This window comes from Eptesicus fuscus, chromosome 1 (assembly GCF_027574615.1).
Source record: "Eptesicus fuscus isolate TK198812 chromosome 1, DD_ASM_mEF_20220401, whole genome shotgun sequence".
Classification (NCBI taxonomy): domain Eukaryota; kingdom Metazoa; phylum Chordata; class Mammalia; order Chiroptera; family Vespertilionidae; genus Eptesicus; species Eptesicus fuscus.
Window position 1 is genome coordinate 113,765,443 of NC_072473.1, and position 22,309 is coordinate 113,787,751.

Genomic DNA, 22,309 nt, shown 5'->3' on the forward strand with positions numbered 1-22,309 from the left:
TTTGATTCCCAGTCAGGGCACATGCCCAGGGTTGTGGGCTCGATCCCCAGTGTGGGGCATGCAGGAGGTAGCCAATCAATGATTTTCTCTCATCATTGATGTTTCTATCTTTTCCTCTCCCTTCCTCTCTCTGAAATCAATAAAAACATATTTTTTTTAAAAAGGGATAAGTTTAAAAAATTATCAAGAGGAAATAATCAAATTTTGGAAATGGTGTATTCTTGACTAGACAGCTGTTCTGGACTCTTAAGAATTCAATTCTATTAAAGAAAAAAAGGGAGAACTGTTCTGCTCTAAAAGAGACTTAAGATCTCACCAAATGTACTGTATGAAACCAGATTGGATTTTGGCTTTAACAAAGCTACAAAAAATAACTCTTGGAACAACTGGAGAAATCTAGATATGGACTGCCTAGTTTCCTTAGGCATAATAATGGTACTACTGTGCTTATACACAAGTTGTCCTATTCCTTAAGAGAAGCAGGCTGAAATATTCACTGGTGAAAGTGACATATCATCACTCAATTTCAAATGGAAAAGCCAAAAAACAAACAAACAAACAAAAACCCACAAAAAACCCCTCTCTATATATACAAGGGTGGGCAAAAGTAGGTTTACAGTTGTGAGTACACGACAGTTTATTCTTGTATTAGTATTTAACAATTATTGTATGATTTATTTGTATTGCATCTGTAAATCTACTTTTGCCCACCCCACTCCTGTATGTATGTAAAGCATGTGAGTGTTCATTGTACTGTTCTTTCTTTTTTTTTAATCTTCAGCTGAGGATATGTTTTTATTGATTTCAGAGACAGAGGAAGGGGGCAGAGAGAAAGAAACATTGACGTGAAAGAGAAACGTCTCCTGGTTGCCTCACATACATGCCCTGACCGGGGTTCGAACCCACAACCTAGGTATGTGCCCTGATAGGGAATCGAACTCACAACCTTTTGGTGTACGGGATGAAACTCCAACCATCTGAGCCACCTGGCCAGGGATGTAGTGTTCTTTCAATTTTTCTGCACATTTGCCATTTTCATAATAAAAAGTTGAAACAAAGAAAGCTGGAAATAGTGTTTGCAATAGAGATAAGAGGGTATGAGAAAAAGAAAAACAACTTCATTTAGAATATATTCTAAAAGGTTAAATGTTAAATTTGAAAGACAGAACTATGATGGTAGAAGAAAAAACAAGTCTGAAAAATAACAGAATGTCAGGATATGAATTTCTGAAGAAAATGGTTTTCTCTTGGATGGGGGTAATACCCTCAGTCATAAGGGCTCTAGGGAAATACGTGTAATTCCAAGAAAGAATGCTGGGACTGGACTCAAGTACTTTAATCTGCCATCTGAGTCATAGCTAAAACAATCCCATGGCAACAGAACAGATCACAGGCAGACAAGCCAGCAGTCTGCCTGCTGGCCCAGCCCTCTAGCTAGATGATACAATCATGCTCTGGCCAGGCAAAAGGATCAAGTGAATTCTAATGGTAGTGATAACGCAGGGCTGTCACGTCATCTACTTTTCTTTGGCAAAAGATCAAGGATATACTTTTATAGCCTAAAGAGGTCTGCACACAAATCCAACAATACATTCGTTCAGAAGAAAACTTAATAGGATGAACTTGTTAATAAATCAATGTATGTTCCTAAAGATAATATAACTTTCCTCCATAAGGACACTAATAATTACAGCTTAGTGACAGGGAAGGGGAAATCCTTCACCTTTCCTTTCTTAAGAGAGTCACCATGTGTCAAACTTTTGTGAACATTATAATCTTCTGGAATGCTGATACGTGCAGATTCCTGGCCCTCACACCCTGAGATTCTGATTCTGTTGCCAGAGGTCAGGGGAGGTACCTGCACTTGCGTAACGACCCCAGGGCTTCTGAGGCAGTCATTCTGAGGTTCACATACAGGCCTGGGCTGCAATAAGCAGCCAAGTTTGACTTAGATTAGATAAGATATAGCGAGGAGCAGTGGACTGGGAGTCAGAAAATCTGGGTGACAGATTTTGTCTTAACTTATTCCACTCTGGAAAAGTTACTGTCTCTGTGCCTCAGTTTTCTCATATGTTTAATGAGCATAATACTGCTTCTCCCACCTACTGTACCTCATATACATGCCAATTTATACAAAAGTGACTTGGAAGTATGAAGAGGGTAACAAACAAGCATCATATCTTTGAGAAGGGAACCTTTAATCTAATTCAGTGATTTTAATATTACCTATTATATTCTTGACAAGAGCCTATTACAGATTACCCTTTCCTCTTTCCGTTTAGGCTTAACCTTTTGCACTCGGATGTTGAGTGTGACTCGACACGGTTAGCATTAGAATAAAGGAATCGAGAAAAAAGCAAGCGAGTGCAAAGGGTTAATCTAATGAAAGTAGTGCTAGAGTAAGTGACAGTCTCATTTATCACATGACAGCCCGCCACAGTCCCACCACACCCCCAACAAAAAAAGAAAGCAAAGAGACAATGAGGACATCACTTAAGTACTGTGAAAAGTATATCTAAAGGAGGTTCATATCTTAGGATGTTTCTTACCAAGTCTATGAGTTTGGTAACAGGAACTTCTCGGATTGGTCTTTTCATTCGGCACAAAGCCTCTAAGGATGTACCAAAACAACTGGGGAGGTAATTTCCACTGATGGTCAAAAAGTAATCTTTGCCTCCATTCAGGTGAAGGACAAGAATATCTTCAATTTTATCTTCCCCTGAGTTCAGGATGGTCACAGAGTCTTTGCTGACATACACATCAAGGGAAATGTCTACTGTCTCATCTGAAATATAAGAGATGACACATGGTAAAAGAAACTTCCAAGGGGAAAACAAAATGGGGATGAGAAATAACAGAAGGAATATCCTCTAAAAAATCATCAACTAACAAAGCAGAGACTGGACACACAAAAGAGGTATCCCAATATACTGACGGTGAAGGTAAGAGACATGTGGTTAGAGAACAAGAAGTTAAACAAAGGGAGGTGATATGGGAGTCATGAGGAGATGGTACATCACAAGCAGAGACAATGGTAAAGGAAAAACTCACTTGGCTCCAAGTAGCCCTGATAAGGTTCAGCCCGAAGCCATGGCTTGCAGTATTGGCTGTCATTAAGCTTTCGGATGAAAGAAAAATGACAGGGAACCTGTCCATTGTTGGTGATACGAAACTTCTCCTTTTGTAGTTGCCGAAACTTCACATTGGTAAACACAAACTGAGGAAGGACAGACACAAACATGCATCACTAGTAGGGGAAGTAAGTCAGTTGGATTATTCCATAGAAAATATAAATAAAGAATGAGGTAATTATTAACCAAGTATGCAACTGCCGTACACACTCACCAACTGAGCCAGATGTACACTATCCCCTCTCATATATTACTATGCTCATACCAGCAGCAGAGTTAGGCAGTCCTTGCTACTTCTCTAGGCTACTCTGATTGTTCCTGGGATACTAACAGGATAATCTAACCTTGGGTCAGGGTTCCTGAGATATGAATTAGTCAGCAACTCTAAAATATTAAGAGTAGCTAAAACCTGAGGGCTTATTTTGTACCAGGCACTGTTTTAAGAGCTTCACATGTATTATCTTGTGTAATCCTCACAACTACCCCTTTATCCAGAAAAGGAAACTGTAGTTCTAAAAGGGTAAGATACTAGCCGTGGTCATAAATCTACTAAATGGCAGTGCTGGGACTGGAATGTAGGCAGTCTGACTTCAGCAGATATTGTCTTCACCATTTTGCTCTGTTGCCTTCTCTAAGTCACATAGTTTTCCCTGTGTTAACCACCATGGGCAGCAGAAGAGGCTGGCTTGTGTTTTTGCTCACCTCCCTCCTGCTGATTTCTAAGGAAGGAAGGAAATCATTTTCCATTCTGTCCATAATGCGTACACTATCTTCAAACACTTTCCGATACCTCCGTTCATCAACAACCTTCACCTGAAAGAAAACAAACCTCTTTTCAGTCTTACATGCTCCTAGTTCATCTTTTGAGACTACCTAACAATTACAACTGGTCATTACAGCAATCATTTAAAATAAACTGTGGTTCAAACAACATCCTCAACATTCTCTGTTATCCCACTCCATACAAACTTTTGCCTGAGACCCTTATTTTAGTCTTATGGGCTCTCAAATATCTCTAAGAATCTAACAATTTTTAAAAGATCACTAAAGCAGCCCTGACCAGTGTGGCTCAGTTGGTTTGAGCGTCATCTCATGCACCGAAAGGTCTCTGGTTGAATTCCCGGTCAGTGCACATACCCAGGTTGTGGGGGCGATCCCAGTTTGGGGTGCATGCAGGAGGCAACCAATCAATGTTTCTCTCTCTCTTTTCTACTCTCTCTAAAATCAATAAAAACATTTTTTAAAGTGACTAAGGCAAACATAAATGAAACTAAACATTAGAGAATCACACACTTTAAGATGAAAGTAAGGTTAATTGATTAACTTCCTAAAAAAGTGAAACCTCTGTGCTAAGAAGCTTGGAAATAATAACATATTTGAAAAGAATAGTTTCTTTTTCTATGGTTATTTGGGGGTGGAGAAAATGTGATGATTTTCTAAGTGATTTCCTGAACTGTACAAAATGACAGTGTCAAAACATACCTATTATTGTTTCTAACAATGGTCATAAAGTGCTGAAATAGCAGAAAATATGATTAAAGCGTTTAACTTTCTTAGCTGCTATGCACAATGCCAAGAATCATGATATCAACAGTCAGATTATTCATAATGATAAAGGTATGTTAGTAAATGGAGCCTATGGCCATTTTAGAAAACAGCTGACCCAAAATGTCCTAGATTAGACTAAAAGCATGATAACAGAAAAATGAGTCATCCTGACCAAAAGATCAAAAATCCTCCTATCTGACACAGCACTTTCAGCTTCCTGACATAGCTGTTTTTTTTCACTATTAAGATTTCATACAAATCAAAGCCAAAAATGAACATAATTAACACAGCATTTTAACTTATTGAGATCCAAATTTCTTTTTAGAATAGAAAACTTCACAAATTCAGTATGAAGGCAGTTAGAGGTTGTAAAGCAAATATGGAAAATAAAAACATCAAAGCTGAGCAAACATCTGCGGGTAAACAGAAAAGCATATGTAAAGGTCTAGAACTGTGCTGTCCAATATAATTGTCACATAGGGACCTTTAAGTTATTTCAAAGTGAACAGAATTGAAAATTCAGTTCCCTAAGTCACACTAGTCACACTTCAAGTGATCAATAGCTGCCTTCAGCTGGTAGCTACTGTACTGGACAGGATAGATCTAGAACATTTCCATCATCACAGAAAGACCTATTGGACAGTACTGGTCTAGAAAGATATAAATTCATAAGGGTAGTTGGCTTAGCTGGGGAGTGGGAGTTTGATCAAAGGGGGGAAAAGGGATAGAAAAGGAATTGAAGATCTTCAGCCTTATCTATAAATTTTGCTTACATAATTTAATTTTAAAGAGAAAGAACTTTTGAATTCCTGTGTAATTTAAAAAGTAGTAAAAACTAGAAAGATAGACCTTAATAGACCTTAATTAAAGATAGACAGGAAGCATGAAAAATATCCTGCTAGAAGCTATGAAGTAAAACGTATGGAGTATTACAAATATTCCAAGGTTCTGAAAAGAAATACAAACAAAAAAGCCAAGCTTAACTGATTAAATCAGAAAGATAGTGTTTCAGGAAAGACATCCTTTAAAAAATGGATTAAGAGAACTCAAATAATAAAACAGGGTAGCCCACAAAGTACAAACTAGAAATTAGGTGGGCTAAAAGTAGTATCTGAAGGCATATCTAGTCAGTAAGTTCTTTAGACCTATAGAAGCATTGTGGGGTAATGGAAAGAACATCTATACTAGTAGGCTTGGGAGTTAAACAGAGTTAACAGATTTGAATTTCAGCAATCCTTCTAGCTGAATGCTCTTAAAGAAGTTATTTAAATGCATTGGTTCTCCATTTGCTCATCTGTTAAATGAGAAATATTTAACTCAAAGCATTATTGGAAGGAGTAAATGAGATGTGTGTAAATTGCCTTACACAGACCCTGGCACACACTAGCTACTATTTGAGGAACATTTATTATTATTTTAAAATTTCAAAATGCACAAAAGTGAAGTCATGATTGCCTCAATAAAATTTAGAATCTGTTTTAAGATGAAAAAACTAATTTTGTACATAAAAGAAATACCTCAAATTCATTCCCCTTTAATACAGGAGTAGGATAAGACATGTTAGTGATAACCTATCTCAGAAACCCCCCAAATCAACATATACTCAGAGGAAAGTAATTATCCTCCTATGCTGTTTGGCTTGTCTTACCTCATTAATCCTCATAAGTAGGTACTATTTTAACCCCATTTTGTAGAGGATAAAACTAAGGCATAGAGATGTTATATACATTTTCCATGGTTACACAGAAAGTGGTTGGGCTGGGAATTGAATCTAAGCAGTTCTAGCTATAAAATCCATTCTATCAAGCACTGCACTATACAGATTCTTACAGATTACATGACTGAAGGTCTGGAAAATCTACAGGAAATCATCTAAATGTACTAGCTGTAATAAATCAACACAATCCCAAGATATAACCTGCATACTAATAACACACAGCTAGAATATACAATGTGAAAACAAAAGCTTTACTCACAACAGAGACAAAAAGTTAAATAATTGGCCATTTACCCAGCCCAGGGTACAATGGAGTTAAAAAGAAATGAGAAACCTGTGTTCCTGGATGGGAAGACTTCATTATAGGGCTGAAAATATGCTTCTTAAGGTACAGTACATATATACAAATTTGGTTGTCTTCTGACCAGTCTGTGCTTTTGCTCCTGCTATCAGCACCCCTCCACCAGGAACCTCTCTCCTGGTGCTTCAACTTCTTACTATTTCTGAAGAAAAGCCACTCATCCTTTATGTATAAGGACTTTAGGAGGCTGAGGATACTCCCTCGCCATTATGCAGCATGAGAAACATCTGTGTCACTAAAAGGCCTGCAGAGTAAGAGCCATAGAGATAGCATTTAGGAGGGTCAAGGGTACTAACTTCTCAATGCTGCAAATGACTGTTTGGTTATGGAAACATTTATGGCTCACTGAAATATTGATCTGTTCTGAGTCTAAAAGAATACTTTAATAATATAGATACTTAACACATAAAGAAATGAATACACAAAGAAGCCTTTACCCCAATAAGGAAGAGGGCGCTAACAGGCTTGTGGTCACTGGTTTTTAGTTCCATGTGACTCCGGTAATGAAGCTGATTAACATTTGTTCCTCTCCAAAGAATTCGATCACACCAGGCTGGAACCCGACATTTCCCACTGCAAATAAAGAAAGGAATTATAATGAGAACATACCACACAAGAATGTAATACCTACCACACGCTCTTGTTATATACTTCTCCTTCATTAACCAACCCCTACTTTTATTGTCTCTACTATATTGCAAGCTCTGTGAAGGGACTGTGTCTGCTTGTTTGCCAATGAATTCCCAGTCCCTAGTACAGTATCTGTTGCAAAGTAGGTGTTCAATGAACACTTATCTAATGAATGAATAAACAGTGCTCCTAAAGATTAGGATTACATCTTCAACAACACTGTCCTGGGGGAAAGTATAATGGTACCTTCTTAAAATATCCTCAGAAGGTCAGGATTATATACAGAACATGTCCTCTTCCTTTGCTCTATAAACTACAATGATACTTCACAACAGATAGACAACTAATAAAAATCTAAAAATCCAATACTATATTCCTAGACTGGGCTTACTCCCTGGAGATGAGTAATTGGATTTCTCCTTTAAACCTGGATTTTTATGGACAAGTCTAGCTTCTAATAGAAATGAACTAACATCTAAGCATGCCAGTCTGAATACTTAAGAGCCCATAGAATACCAAAGGTGGGAAAAAATTCCATTCATCATTCTATCAAAATAAGCAACACCTGATCTAGAAGGTGACACAAATAAGTTCTTATCAGTAGCTCTTCAGTTGAATTTCAAGTCAGGTGAGTGGAAGAAACAAGGCCAAGAGTACAGATCTTCTGCCAGTGTCACCTTTCACTTTCTGACCAGCTTCTGTGAAGTACAGACTCCTCCCTCCCCACCCTGAGTCTAAAGAAGCTGAATATGTCCAGGGGCTCAGCCAGCTAGGAAACAAAGAAATAGATAATAGGTAGAAGACAAATAGTTACCAGAAATGTACTGACAATGGCACTTTACTAGGGGTAATTAGGAAACAAAGGTCCCCCAGACAGTGGGTCTCAGCTTTCTCTGGCAGCTGCAGATGTTGGGCCCAGACATCAGTATTGTTTAAAGTCCCCCAAGAGATTCTAAAGTGTACTCAGGACTGAGAACCACTGTGCTGGAAGAACTTCCATGGCTTTTTGTTTTTATCTTCTGGTGTCTTGAGTCAAATAGTTAAGAAACAGTTTGAAAAAGGGCAATAGTTAAGGAAACAGGGGTGAGATCAGGAAGGTCAAAATCTAAGCAAGTCTGCCAGGGTGAGAGAAATAAGGTACTGCAGATAGTCCATAAGACTGCCACAGCCCTGATATAGAAGTTATGCTTTTTAAAAATATGCTCATCTTTGAGTTCACGTGAATTAAAAACTCTTCTATAATAGCACTGGACCATTAGGTGTTTTATATCTGCTTCTGGCATTACCTAAAAATTTCCTAGCCCTTCACCACCATGGGGGGCAGAAATAAAATCAGGCCTTAACCTATTCCACGAGGAGGCTTTTGCTACTTTACCTGGAATCCCATCGGTCTGTTTTGGAGTCATACTTATAAGTGGGGATAAACCTGATTTCCCCTTCAGTGAAGTCAGCAAAAGCCTTTTTCTGTGTGCGCTGAATATTTAGCTACAAATAGAAAGAAGCATCACATAAGCAGGGTCACACCACCTTATCCTATATAATAAAAGCCTAATATGCAAATTGTCCCCTTGACCAGGAGTTTGACCACTTGCTATGACGTGTGGTGACCACCAGGGGGTGGCACAGAACATGGCAGGCATTGGTGGCAATGTGCTATGACCTCTCGTGGGCTACCTGGGGGCGGGGTTGACGGGGACAGAGGTGCGCTGAGAATGCAGGGTGTCCGCGGAGCTCGCTCTCACTTCCCCTGCTACCCTCCCCCGGGATGCCAGGGCTCACATGCCAGGGAAGCCCCCACACTCAGGTGCCAGGCGCCCATGAGGAGCCTGCCCCGCACATGTGCGGGGTCTTCCTGGTGAGCCGGGCTACAGCTGCCAGGACCGCAGGGGTCAGTCAGGCTCCCCATGGGTTTGTGCAGAAGCTGGTCTGCGAGGCCAGCTGGGAGAGAGTGCGCTGCCCGCCCAGCTTACGTGCTGCGCCGTTGGGTGGCCAGAGGCCCACATTGCATCCCAGACTGTGGCATCCGGCCACACTCACCACATCTCCAGGGGGACTTGGGCGCTGTGACTCAGGTGGAGGGGTCACATGGGGGCCTAGGGGCCCAGGTGCTGCCCAGGACCCAGAGGTCAGCTGGGACCTGCCCTTCCACGCCAGACGCTCATGCTTTGATCTCTGGCCAGGCCTAGGGACTGCACCTGTGCACGAATTTCATGCACCAGGCCTCTAGTCTTAATATAAGTGACAATCTGATTGATTGGCCATTTCTAAGTAGCTAGTTCCACAGCCTTTCCAACTGTCAAAATATATAAATAAAATTTCTGTACCTTATGAATTGAATCATGTAATTCCCATAGCACTCAAGCTCACCAACATATAGGATGCTCATTATGAGCACACTGCTGATTATTTATTGGTAATAATAGTCAGGTAAAATGGAAAAATTAAATCTGAATAGTCCTAAATTCCTGAAGTTGGACAAGAACCATCTAGCACAATTTTACTTTTAAAAAAGCACACATACCCAGCTGGTATGGCTCAGTGGTTGAACATCGGCCTATGAACCAGGAAGCCATGGTTCGATTCCTGGTCAGGGCACATTCCTATTAAATCTGAATAGTCCTAAATTCCTGAAGTTGGACAAGAACCATCTAGCACAATTTTACTTTTAAAAAAGCACACATACCCAGCTGGTATGGCTCAGTGGTTGAACATCGGCCTATGAACCAGGAAGCCATGGTTCGATTCCTGGTCAGGGCACATGCCCAGGTTTCAGGCTCGATGCCCAGTGTGGGGTGTGCAGGAGGCAGCCATTCAATTATTCTCTCCCATCATTGTTATTGCTATATCTCTCTCTCCCTCTCCCTCTCTCTTTCTAAAACAAAAACAAAAACAAAACACATAGTTCTAGCCCATTGTTCAGTGGTTAGAGCATCAGCCCACAAACTGAAGGGTCACCAGCTTCTATTCTGGTCAAGGGTACGTACCTTAGTTACAGGCTCGATCCCGGCCCTAGTTGGGGCGCTTGTGGGAGGCAATCAATGTGTCTCTCTTACATCGATGTTTCTCTCTCTGTCTCTCCCCCTTTCTCCCACTCTCTCTAAAAATCAATGAAAAAAATATAGTCAGGTGAGGATTAAAAAAAACACCACACAAATGTTGAATGGATAATTCCAAAAGTCAAATTCAGTGAAGAGCTACAGATTGTTTTGAAAGTTATCCTCACTCAAATATTTTACCAGAAGTACATAAGACTAAGAATTTAATCCAACTATAACCCCCTTGGAGGCAGAGTAGATAAAGCCAAGCAAAGAAATTAGCCAACCAACCTCAATGTGAAGGAAGACAGCCAAGAAAGGCTCACTATAAAAACCATTTACTGCAAAACACCTGAAATTTGACTAAGTCAGATCAAAAGGCTCATGGAAGGATTTAAAGACATTCAAATAAGAAGCATTCACTTTTAGCATCCAGTACTCACAAGCTGAAACAAAAATTCAAGTCATGTGCTAGGTTCTGAGGCAAAGTTACAGAAAACTAGGTTCCAGAATATCAAGTTTTATATAAATATTACCAAAGCAATAGTTTCCCCACAGGTTTTAACAAACCCCAACCTCTCAATCAGTTCACATTAAACCACAGTCTGTGTTATTTGTCCCAAACCTCTTCTGTGCTTCCCGATTCCCTTATAGGACTTCCCTCTTTTACCTCCAAACTATTGCTGAGCCTGCCAAATAATCATAGAGCAGCTTTCCCTATTCCATCTGCCAAACCACATCAACATGGCTGAAGGCCCACTTCCTCCAGGAAGTGTTCTCGAATTCATCCCACCCATCCTCCAACTCATTGACACAAATCTTTTCTTAATAAAAAGTTAACGAATAACCTTATATTTACTCTTTATCACTATCTCACCTCCTGCCATCTAAGCGCTTCATAAAAGCACCACAAACCTTGTGTGCATTCACTGCATCACTAATCACACTGTTTCCCAAGACAATGAGACCCTTCCACCTATTCCTAGAGTAAGACACACCTCCCACACGTCTGTCTCATAACAATTTTATCTGCTATCTAGGAAAGTACCTATAAAATGAAAATTTACTTACCTGGTCAAATTTCAGGAGTCTCGGAAGATCATTCCTGCTAATAAGACTCTTCACTTCATTGGCATCAGGCATGCAAAGTCTATAGTTCAAATCTCCCAACCAGATGACCACACTGAGGATAAAGAAATATATGAACATGCTAAGTGAAATAAGTCAGTCAGAAAAAGTTAAGAACTACATGATTTCACTCATATGTGGGATATAAAACTAAAATTCATGAACACAAACAGTGTGGTGATTGCTAGAGGGAAGGAGGGAGGAGGGTCCTAATATATGGTGACAGGAGTAGATTTGACTTTCGGTGGTAGGCACACAGTGCAATATATAGATTGTGTAACACTGAAACTCACACCTGAAACCTATATGTTCATGCTGACCAATGTCACCCCAATCAATTTAATAAACATTTAAAAAAGAGAAATATATGAACAGAAGTAGCCATAATTAGCATCAATCAGAGAAGAAAAATGGGCAGATTATTGATAAGGATTTGTTTGTCACCATCTGACAAGGGGCTGAAGCTGTAATTTCCCTTTAGGGGAAAGCACTATCAATACCTGAGAGGGACTAGGGATTATAAAATAGGCAGGAGGGTAGGCACTCCAAACATGAAGAACAATGACGGGGAAATAACACAGTATATGTATGGGATTCAGAAGCCAAGGAGTTAACTGCCTGAGAGAAGCATGTAGTTTATTTGCTGGACTAGCTTCAAAATTTTGCCTGGCTGCTTGCCAGGTCTCTAAGGGAAGAGAATCTGAATGTTTTCTGCCTCTAGAAGCCCTGGATTCTGCAGGCTCTCCACTAAGGTCTGCGTGGTCTGAATGACACCTCTCCCAGGCAGGGCTCACTCGAAAAATTGGGTCCAGGGCTCTCTGCTGCAGCCAATCTGTCTACCCCTGCCCCAGATCTGTGCTCCAAATCCCAAGCAGAAAGGAGACTGAAATATGTTGGGAATCTATAAGCTCCCATGGTATCCTCAGGCTCCCAATCACACCAACAGGCCCCTACATGTGCTGAGAACCCCATAGGTGAGATCTTGAAATTACCATACCAAAATGGATTCTCCTGTGAGATACTCAAGCACTGAATGAGTCTCTTTGCCAATCTTAAGTGCAACATGGAATTTCTGGAATCCTGGGGAAATAAATTTATGGAACTTCAGGGCAACTTTATGACCATTAATGCTAAGGCCTTGACTTTGCCGCTGTGAAACAGAATTCCATCTGATCCTAATTATTGAGACAATATGAAAACAGGCCAACATCACTATCCTTCCCTACTCTTTCCTCAGTTACCCGACTCTCTATTGATTCTAATACCCTGAGATTATCTTTTGTTTTCCTACAATTCCCATCTCAAACCACTTATTCTAAACCACATCATCCTCTCAGAATTTCAAGTACCAGTATTAATTTCATTACAACTGATCATTTTCTACCACCCAACCCATTCCTCAATTGATTTCTGCTTCTATCCTTATTAAGTCCCATTCTTCACTAAACTTTCTCTCATATTGATCCATTGGGGTCTTTAAATCTCCACCACTCCTATTCTTAATGATTCACAGGTATTAAAAGAACAATCTGGATCTATATATACTGGCTTAAAAAGAGATCCACAATAAATAGGACAATATAGTCCCATATAATAAGCGTGTGCTTGTATGTGCATAAAGAAAAGTCTAGAACAGCACTATTCAAAAGAAATACAATGCACATCACAAATGTAATTGTAAATTTTTTAGTCGTTTCATTTAAAAAGTAAAAGAAACAAGTGAAAATAACTTTAACAATAAATTTCATTTAACTCAATATATCCAAGTTATTATCATTTCATCATGTAATCAATACTAAAAATTTTAGATATTTGACATGTTTTCCCAAATCTCTGAAATCCACTGTATAGTTTATGCTTATTAGCCCATCTCCGCTCAGCTTAGCTGCTTTTCAGAACCCCAGCCACCCCTGGCTCCTGGCTGTCATATTGGACAGCATGGACTTAGAAGGATACACATCAAACTGTTAGTAGTGGTTTCCTCTGGAGAGAGGGATTGGCTGGGGAGAGTAGAGGATAAGAAATGAGGGATTTTTACTTTTAATCTTATCCTTATTACATTTACAACAAACATTTCTATTTTATAATTAGAAAACAATAAAAATTGACTCCAATGGACAAACCCTTCCTGCGTTACTTGAGATGCCCTAACACATTAGTCAACAGAGCCAAATATCAACAGTACAACGATTGAAATTTCTTTTGAGAGACAAATTTTTAAAACTTAAAACTTCTTCTAACGCCACTTCTTCAAAATAGACTCGCCCAGGCCGTGGTATTTTGTGGAAGAGCCACACTCAAGGGGCCAAAGAGCCGCATGTGGCTCACGAGCCGCAGTTTGCCGACCACGGCTCTAACAGAATTAACCTTTCCTCTGATAGCATCTACTTTCTCTGCCTCAATGAATCTATTCCTCCAAACCCCCTCTTCTTTGTGACCCTATCCCTAAATGGTAATCCCTTACTCTTCACAGTTCTACAGTTTCTCACCACGCTTATTCTTTTCTCAGCTCTACTATTCCAAGGCTAAAGGAGACTTGACCACTCACTCATGTTTCATGATGTTCAGCTGTGGGAGGGCCTGATTTGGGACCACAAAACTCATTCGTGCACAGATGTCCTTATAATCTTGATTCCTTCTCTCGAAGTCTTCCACATGGGCAGCCAGGTGGGAATTGACAATGCAAAATGTAGTGTTGTGAAATACAAACCTCACTGCTACCCCACCTTTGTTTCCCTGTTGGCAAGAGTAATTGTTCAGTTAGTTCAAAGATACAAATAGCAATTGAACTTCACATGGACGTAAGTAATAATCAAGCTCATTTCCAAAGGAACTCACCATTTTCCCCATAACTCCGGTTCCAACTGTTTCTGTAGCAACATCACAGATATATTGCCACTGATCCTTTTTGGCAAATATCATGAGCATCATTCCAACAAGGCGAACTAGTTGAACCTATGAGATTCAAGGTGTTAGAAAAGGTTCATGTTAATACCACTCTTTTTAGATAGCACATATCTAACTTCAAACACTAAATTTCCATCAAGAAGACATAACAAATACCAATATGTATCCAAATCATCTAATTTCTTGGTGGACCTCCATGCAGAGGAAACAAAATTTCTCTTGAGAAGCTCTTCTGACCAGTAAGTTAAAAGTCTTTGGGGGACAATGAGTGTACTCAGCTCTAGAGCCATTATTTTAATCACTTTTTTTAGCCTATCAGGAGTAGGGCGTATTAAAAATTCAAATAGTCAAGAGAAAACCTCTATCCCAGTTTGTTCCCTTTTCCCTCCTTCCTAGTTTCTAATTTCCCTTTTATTTTGATTATCTTAAGTCTGTGAACTAGAGCTAGACATATGTCTGAAATATGTATTAGGCAGGGGCCAATTTGAGAGGAATAACATCATCAGGATATTATTACCTACATCAACTGTTAGAAGATACAGATAAAAATTACTCAGGCAAATAACTCCTTTTAAAGGTCTTAGTGTGGTAGCCCTGCAATTTAAACAACTCTTATGGTAGCCTCTACCTTGTGCCTTCTAAAGACCAACAAATTGGCCCACCTTGCTAAAGTCTTAACTTATGACCAAGTTTAGAACTCATTTAAATACCACAACACTCTGTATTCTTGCTCTGATTCCAAAACATACCCTATGCATCCGCATGCTTCAAACTGCTTTTCTGTAAAGCATTCATTTCTGACAATGTCAGTGAACAATTTCAACCTTAAACTCCTACTCCACAAATCAGTGGCCTTATAGGTAATTGTTTGGAGTTAATTATTGTTATAAGAACAAAATTCTTTTTTTTCTCCTAAAAGCTACCTGAGCAATGAAAATACAGGATCAGAAAGCTCAGGGAATTTTTTTTCTAAGATAGGTATAAAAAGGATTAGTCTGCCCTATTCCAGTATTACATCTGAGAAAAAACACACAATTAAATCATTCTTTTGGAACAAGTTATACATAACAATAAATTCTAGACAGTTCTAGTTAGTCACACACTAAAAAGATAATTAAATGTGACTTACTTTCTTATACTTGGCTTGGGAATGCAAAGCCCTTTCCACAGCCATAGACCATTCTTGTTCTTTGATGGATTCAAAGTAGAAAAAGGCTTCTGTGCTCAAGTCCAGCTCTTGGAATCTGAGAAGCAAGAGGATGTAAAAGCTATACATATCCCATAATTATAGCTGACTACCTCCTATCCCATTTTAAGACATTAGGTGAAAAAAGAAATTGGAGACAGAGAAATTTTATAGAACTACTCTGTTGACCCAGGTGATCTGTAAGGATAAGTAGCTTTCTTTTCAAAAGACTCCCCACAAGTATATGCACAGACTATGCAAGATGTATACACACAACCCTCCACAAGGGATACAGTAGAGTTTTGCTTATACATCCTAGAAATAGTAACAGTTAGAACTGACTCCATGTCTCAGTTTCTGTGAAGAATATAGTTTTCTGTAAAGAATATAGTTTATAGTGTTTTTCGAGAGGACTAGATGCTTCCTTATACCATTTTAGGCATTTGTTCATTTTTGATCTCACAAATCTGACCCACAAGTAACTCTCACTTAGAGTCTACAGCAGGATTTTACCAAATAGGTTTGTGTTTTTTTTAAAAAAGGAAGGCAAAATTTCACATAAACTAACACCAAACATACAGCCAAAAGGAAAGGCCAAACATATTCTTTACCCAATGCAATAGATATCAGGAGGATCCGGATCACAGTTCAGCCAAGGTTCTAACCCACTATCAGGAGACTGGCCATTCACATTCCAAGTTCCAACAAAAAATCTAATATATAATACAAAAAAAAAAGTAAAAACAAATGTCAAGAATGAAACAATGGAAGTTCTCTCATCACTTCTATACAATGGTATGTTCACAATAAGCCAACATAATTTCTCAAATGTTTTGCCATAATAAGAAAAACCGCCTGCACGTAGAACACAAAGGCAGTGAGCTTATTAGCTTTACATTAGGTGAATCTACAGAAAGGAGCCAAATTCTATTTTAAAAACACAAAGTTAATTGATCTGCCATATTTCTTTTCAATTCAACTCCATCCAAACTCATACTTGAAAGGAGAGCTTGTTGATGGGGAAGAGGTATCTTCATGCTGTGTGTCTAATATGGATAACTATTCTGTAAGGAGCTATACTTGAATTAAAAAACTTACTTCTAGAATTACAGGTGTCTGTAATTCTGGAAGTAAGATATAGTTTTAAGGGGGAAAGCAGAGGAAAAACTACTGATTGTTTTAACTGTTTACACACAAATATAAGCATCATGGGGACTATAAGGAATTGAAGGTTTTAGCATAGGGATATAGCTATGATTGAATTAGAATAAATGAGGCATAATGGGATAGCAGATGGGACTGGAATCTTGGAACAGAAGGGTACATGCTGTTCACAAATAAAGAAAAGTGTTATTGCTTTGTACATTGGAATACACACCAGGCCATGCCACATCATATACCACACACTGGGTCCAGAAAAGAAGATATCAACAAGTAAGGGTGACATGAAAAACATAATACAGAGGAAAGAATCTAAGACATACCTCCCCACCAAGAGGATTAGGTGAAATGTTCTTTAGTTAACTACCAAAGTAAGTAAGTTAAGATCTAGTGGTTATGGTGGACTTTAATATTGCAGTATTTGTGGGGGGAAAATTCAGCAGGCCAGATAGATAAACACACTTGCTTATGGACTGTGCTACGGGACAATTCTCTAGTACAGTGACTTTCAACGTTTTTCATCTCGTGGCATATAAACTAATTAATAAAATTCTGCGGCACAATAAAAATATATTTTTGCCTATCTGACAAAAAATAGGTATAATTTTGATTCATTCACACCAGACGGCTTTGTTGTGTTGGCTGTTGTCATTTTCTTATTTGATGATCTAATGGAAAAGAGGTCAGTGTCCCTGACTAAATTATCGGGTATTGCATGTTTTTAAAAATTCTTCAAGTACACCAGTTAAAAATTGCTGCTCTAGAACATGTAAGCTTGATCTGGTTCCCTAAGAGTAGACAGAAACATTAGTAGACATAGTATCATTAGTAGTTAGAAAATCCAAGGGAAATTGTGCCATTTGTATTATTTTGGAGAGACATAGGGGCTTGAATCAGCTGACCATTCCTTTTCATTATGCCTTGATTCTTAATTAAGCTAATTAAACTAATACCTTAAATATCAAAAGGCCATTTTCTGCTATACTTCAGTAGTGCAAGACAGACCTACCTGAAAGTCTGAATGTTGACATACTCTTTTTCTCGCTTTGCCAGGATATGTTTGATGAGACCTTCCCGCTGCCCAGACTGGTTATTTGGTACAAAGAGCTTCCGCATGGTATCAGTAACTTTGGGCTGTTCTTTGTTAGAAGCTTCTTTGTCACGTGGAAGCCTAGCAAATAAATGAGAAATCCAAAAGTTAAACTGCCTAAAATAGAAGTCTTCTACATGGGAAATATGTTTTGACATAGGACTTACATTCTGCTCACTGAAGGGGGTGGGGGTGGAGGTTCCCGGTGAATCCCAATAGGCTGACTTTGTGAATTTATTTTCTTCTCCAAATTCATAGATGAAAAATTATCCTCAAATCCAAGAATCCCTGAAGAACACAGAATCCAGCATCAAACCAGGGGGTGGCGGGGGGTTGGGGGATAACATGCAACTTATCCAGGACAAATAGGGCTTTGCTTTGATCAATGGGTTTGATTTGAGCACTGACACATTAACTAGAACAGTTAATTTGAACCTTAAATAATAAGCGCTAACATTTATTGAATATTGAGCACAATGCCTGGTTGATGGTAAGGGATTATATCTTATGTTGCTTAATCATCACAAAGACCTTGTGAGGTCAGTGCTATTAAAAATCTTCCCATGTTACAGAAAAAGAAATGGAAGCTCTGAGTTGTTGAGCAACTTGACCAAGGTCATATAACTAATAAGTTGTAGAATTTGGGATTCAAACCAAGGAAGTGTGGCCTTGGAGCTTGCATTTTTTAAAACTACACTGCTAAGCTGGCTCCTGAAGAGCTAACATACCACGGAAAGGATCAGGAGTGCACCTTGGTCAGTGGGCATGGACTCCATAAAACCACTCCATAGGAGATGCCTGACACTAATATTAATCCACATTATATTCGCTATCTAGATAAAGTCTATTGATTCTGCAATGATCAAAGCAACCAGGAAAAAAAGAATCTTTTCAGTACCTGAAAAACCAGAAGGTTGGTCCTTAGTGTCTAATTTCTGGTACCAGCTGGATGAGTCCTTTTGTTCTGGAACAAGAAGTTGTGAGTGTGCTGGAGAGATAAGGGTCATGGTCAGAAACTGGGGAGCCCATCATTGGGTGGAATTTACGACAACCAAAAGCCATTCACTCAGCACTCCTCAAATGCAGGGCCAGCAGCATTCTTGAATGTAAAGGAAGAAACTAAGAAAATGAGGGCAGCTTGGGGATCATTTGGGGACAGAAGGCAGATACACTCTGTTGTAAGCTGTCATGTCATGATAATGAAGATTCTGGAAGCTGGCTCAGTGTCCTTAAAGGTGACTAGACTTGTTCCCTAACCCATCATTGGGTTTATTCTTGAATTTAAAAAACAGCAGCTATCAAGACTCAGGGGGTGAGGTACTTTGTTTATGGCCACTTGCCTCTGTATCAGCATGTCAGAACTTCATTCCTATTCAAATAGTAGAAAGAAAAACTGCTGAGTCTTGAGTTACCTTCTTGGGCAGCAAGGACCTCTGACAGGAACTTCAAACGGCGTTCCTCATTAGGGATTTCAAAGCGGCGCTCTCTGGTCCAGTCCCCCTGAATCCGAATTCTGGAGCCACCTAAAAAGAATTGAAATCCATACACATATAGCTATGAAATACACGGCTTTCTTGGGATCATATTCTCAACTTACCAAATGAATAGGAGAAAGTCCAGATCACAAATATTTCAGACCTCTAATGTAGGAAACATGTCTACCAGATCAAGAGGTTCAGTGTGATAGTGGTGGTGGAGGGTAATACAGGGTTGGAGGGTGGTGCAGAGAGGGAAATCTAAGGGGCTGGTGAACTGTGTCAATGAGCAGCCCAATAGAGTGATATAATATATACTAAAATCATAGTTTCGTATGTTCTGATATATTTCTCAGATGTCAATGCAGGGACTTCTAAATTCTAGCAAAAGATTAATTCTTCAACCACCCTCCTCCCATCTCCTAGCTGGAAATTCTTACCATTTCAAATCCAGATCACATAGTAAGAGTATCTGAAGTGTGAAGAAAGTAAAAGAAATAGGATGATTGTTCCTAGGTACAGATGTACCTAGGCAATCAAATTTACAAACTAATTAAAATGAAAAGAATATGGGATTGGTTTAAATTATTCTGAAAAGAAGCATGTATACTTCATTACTAGTGGAAAAACATATGTCTTGGATAAACTTATAAAAGCAATATAATGACCTATGTTCAGGAGTGGTCTGGTTCAAGTACAACCAATTGGAAAACAATATAATTACAAGCAAAGTTATCTAGGACTTTACAACATACAATCTCCTTTTTTTCTGATGCCCTATAGTTATCATCTATATCAATCATCTGGATATGGTGATCTAGGAAACCTATGTACTTGTTTATATTTTTATTTTAACTGATTTCTTTACATCTATTGCTTTCTCATGCCCCTGGAAACTATAAGCTCCTTGATAGCAAGAGGCAACCTGAAAGCACATACTTTTGATGGTCTCCCAGGGTTGTCTACAACAGAGGGGCTTCTCAGGACTCAGAACTTGCAAAGCTAAGACTAGGAATGTCCCAGGCAAACAGGGATAGTTGGTCACTTTACCGGTGACAATGACATGATGACAGACTTCGCAGACAGAAGGCATTTAATAAATGACTTTAACTGGACTCTTTCATACTTGTAAATAAAAAAGAGATGAAGAAAAAGAAATGAAAATCCTAGTTTCTCATGGTAGAAATCCATTGCTGAACCTTTGACTCTTTTTTTCCTTCTGTATTTCCTTAAGTTTCTATCTCCATAGATTTAGTGATCAGAAAAGAGATAAAATAGAGAAATAAATAAAAAAGAAGGCACCCAAGGGATCAGAAATAAGAAAATCAATGATGGTGCCACTGTAAGGAGGCGATAAAAAGAGGGGGCATGAATAGATTGCCAATTAAGAGCAGCTGTGAGATAGAGGGAAACGCTCCTTCAGGGCACAAGTAGTCCTTTCTTTCTCAGATCATTTATATTAAAAGCAGCAAAATAAATAAATAAGAGAAATTTCAATCTGATAGAAACTTAGAACAAGAACACATAGTCTCTCTCTCTCTCACAATCCTTGAAAGATATTTTAGCACATCTAAAAATAAATTAACACATTTAATGGACAGAAGATTCCAGAAATTGCTTACAAAATAACACTAGATGCTCTCTTCCCATGCTGCAGGGGAAAGAGGACAAATTACCCCACGACCCTACCTTCTATTTGGCTCCCTTTTAAAACCCTCTGGACTCTCTGTGATCAACAAACACACCTAGATCCTCAACTTTTCTGAACATTCCCTGCAACTCTCAGTGGTTTCCAACTACAGCTTCATTAGAATTACCAGAGGCACTTTTAGAAAATACTGACTCTTAGGCCCCACTTCAGGCCAATAAAACAGAATCTCTGGGGGGTGAAGCCCAAGCACTGGTAGTTTTTAAATTACTCCTTGAGTGATTCTCTGTGGATCCAGATTAAAAATCAGAGTCACCTGCAAACTGGCTGGTCCCCCTGTACTCCTCTGAAATGGAGGCTGTTTGTAGCCTCCCACACCCTATGTAATTTAAGATTCATGTCCTTGCATGTATGGGAGTGGGGTGGGGGGGCAATGGGAGAATATGGACACATGTAATACCTCAATCAATAAAAAAATTGAAAAAAAAAAGATTCATGTCTTTATTTGTCCTAATGCCATTTCCAGTCCATTCCCTCTTCTCCCTAGGAAAAATCCTATCTCCTTTGAGACTCGCCCATTGTGTATACCAGCTTCTTCCCCTCCTTCCTCCATGAGATCATTTACTATCTTCCCAGAAACTTCTGAATCCAGGGTTCAATATCTGACTCATAAGACTTCCTCTCCACTCAAACTCCTGCCTTAATTTTTGGTCCCTTCAAAATTAGCACAGAAAACCCAGTCAATGCCTTCAACTTCCTTATCCAATGACCTTGCCCCTCCACCTCAGTCACCTACTCCATTAGTCCTTACTGGGACTCCCTCAGTTATACACTGGACCTTTTCATCATAGAAACACCACCACTTCATAAATCTCTAACTCAAATATCCCACTCTGACCTGTTATTCCTTCTACCTTACTTGCTCATATGGCAACCTCTCCAGCCCACTGATCCTTCCTCTTTCTCAGCATCCACTCACTCACTCCCTTTTGCTTTCATTTCCCTTTATACCAAACAGATGCCATCATTATGCTCTGTTCCAAAAGCCCAGAACTTCCTTTCCATTCTGTTCTTCCACAGCACTTAGCTGGCAAACATCCAATCCTGAGAGATCCAACTATCTGCCTTCTCTTTACTTATACCTGAGCAACTACACACACATCATAAATTGATTGCTAACCTCAACCGGGCACTCTATGATATGGAGCAATCTAAGTTTTCATAGTCAACTAGTGTCCTACTACAATCTAGAACAACTATTTCACATCTTTTCATTTATCCTCAATCTTTGC

At 39.2% G+C, this 22,309-nt stretch overlaps 1 protein-coding gene across 2 annotated transcripts in view; it reads right to left on the reverse strand.

Moving 5' to 3' along the window:
* The window catches only part of OCRL (OCRL inositol polyphosphate-5-phosphatase), a 50,721-nt gene that overhangs the window by 17,535 nt on the left and 10,877 nt on the right, over positions 1-22,309 (reverse strand). For both annotated transcript variants that reach the window (XM_008153907.3, XM_008153906.3), the window contains exons 5-18: positions 19,307-19,417; positions 18,793-18,882; positions 18,062-18,182; positions 17,814-17,975; positions 16,255-16,356; positions 15,587-15,701; positions 14,389-14,505; positions 14,099-14,286; positions 11,494-11,605; positions 8,763-8,872; positions 7,195-7,330; positions 3,834-3,944; positions 3,052-3,217; positions 2,550-2,785 (exon numbers count right to left, since the gene is read on the reverse strand). In XM_008153907.3, the coding sequence (XP_008152129.1) occupies positions 2,550-2,785; positions 3,052-3,217; positions 3,834-3,944; positions 7,195-7,330; positions 8,763-8,872; positions 11,494-11,605; positions 14,099-14,286; positions 14,389-14,505; positions 15,587-15,701; positions 16,255-16,356; positions 17,814-17,975; positions 18,062-18,182; positions 18,793-18,882; positions 19,307-19,417 (1,877 nt within the window). The remainder of the gene's footprint in view (positions 1-2,549; positions 2,786-3,051; positions 3,218-3,833; positions 3,945-7,194; positions 7,331-8,762; positions 8,873-11,493; positions 11,606-14,098; positions 14,287-14,388; positions 14,506-15,586; positions 15,702-16,254; positions 16,357-17,813; positions 17,976-18,061; positions 18,183-18,792; positions 18,883-19,306; positions 19,418-22,309) is intronic.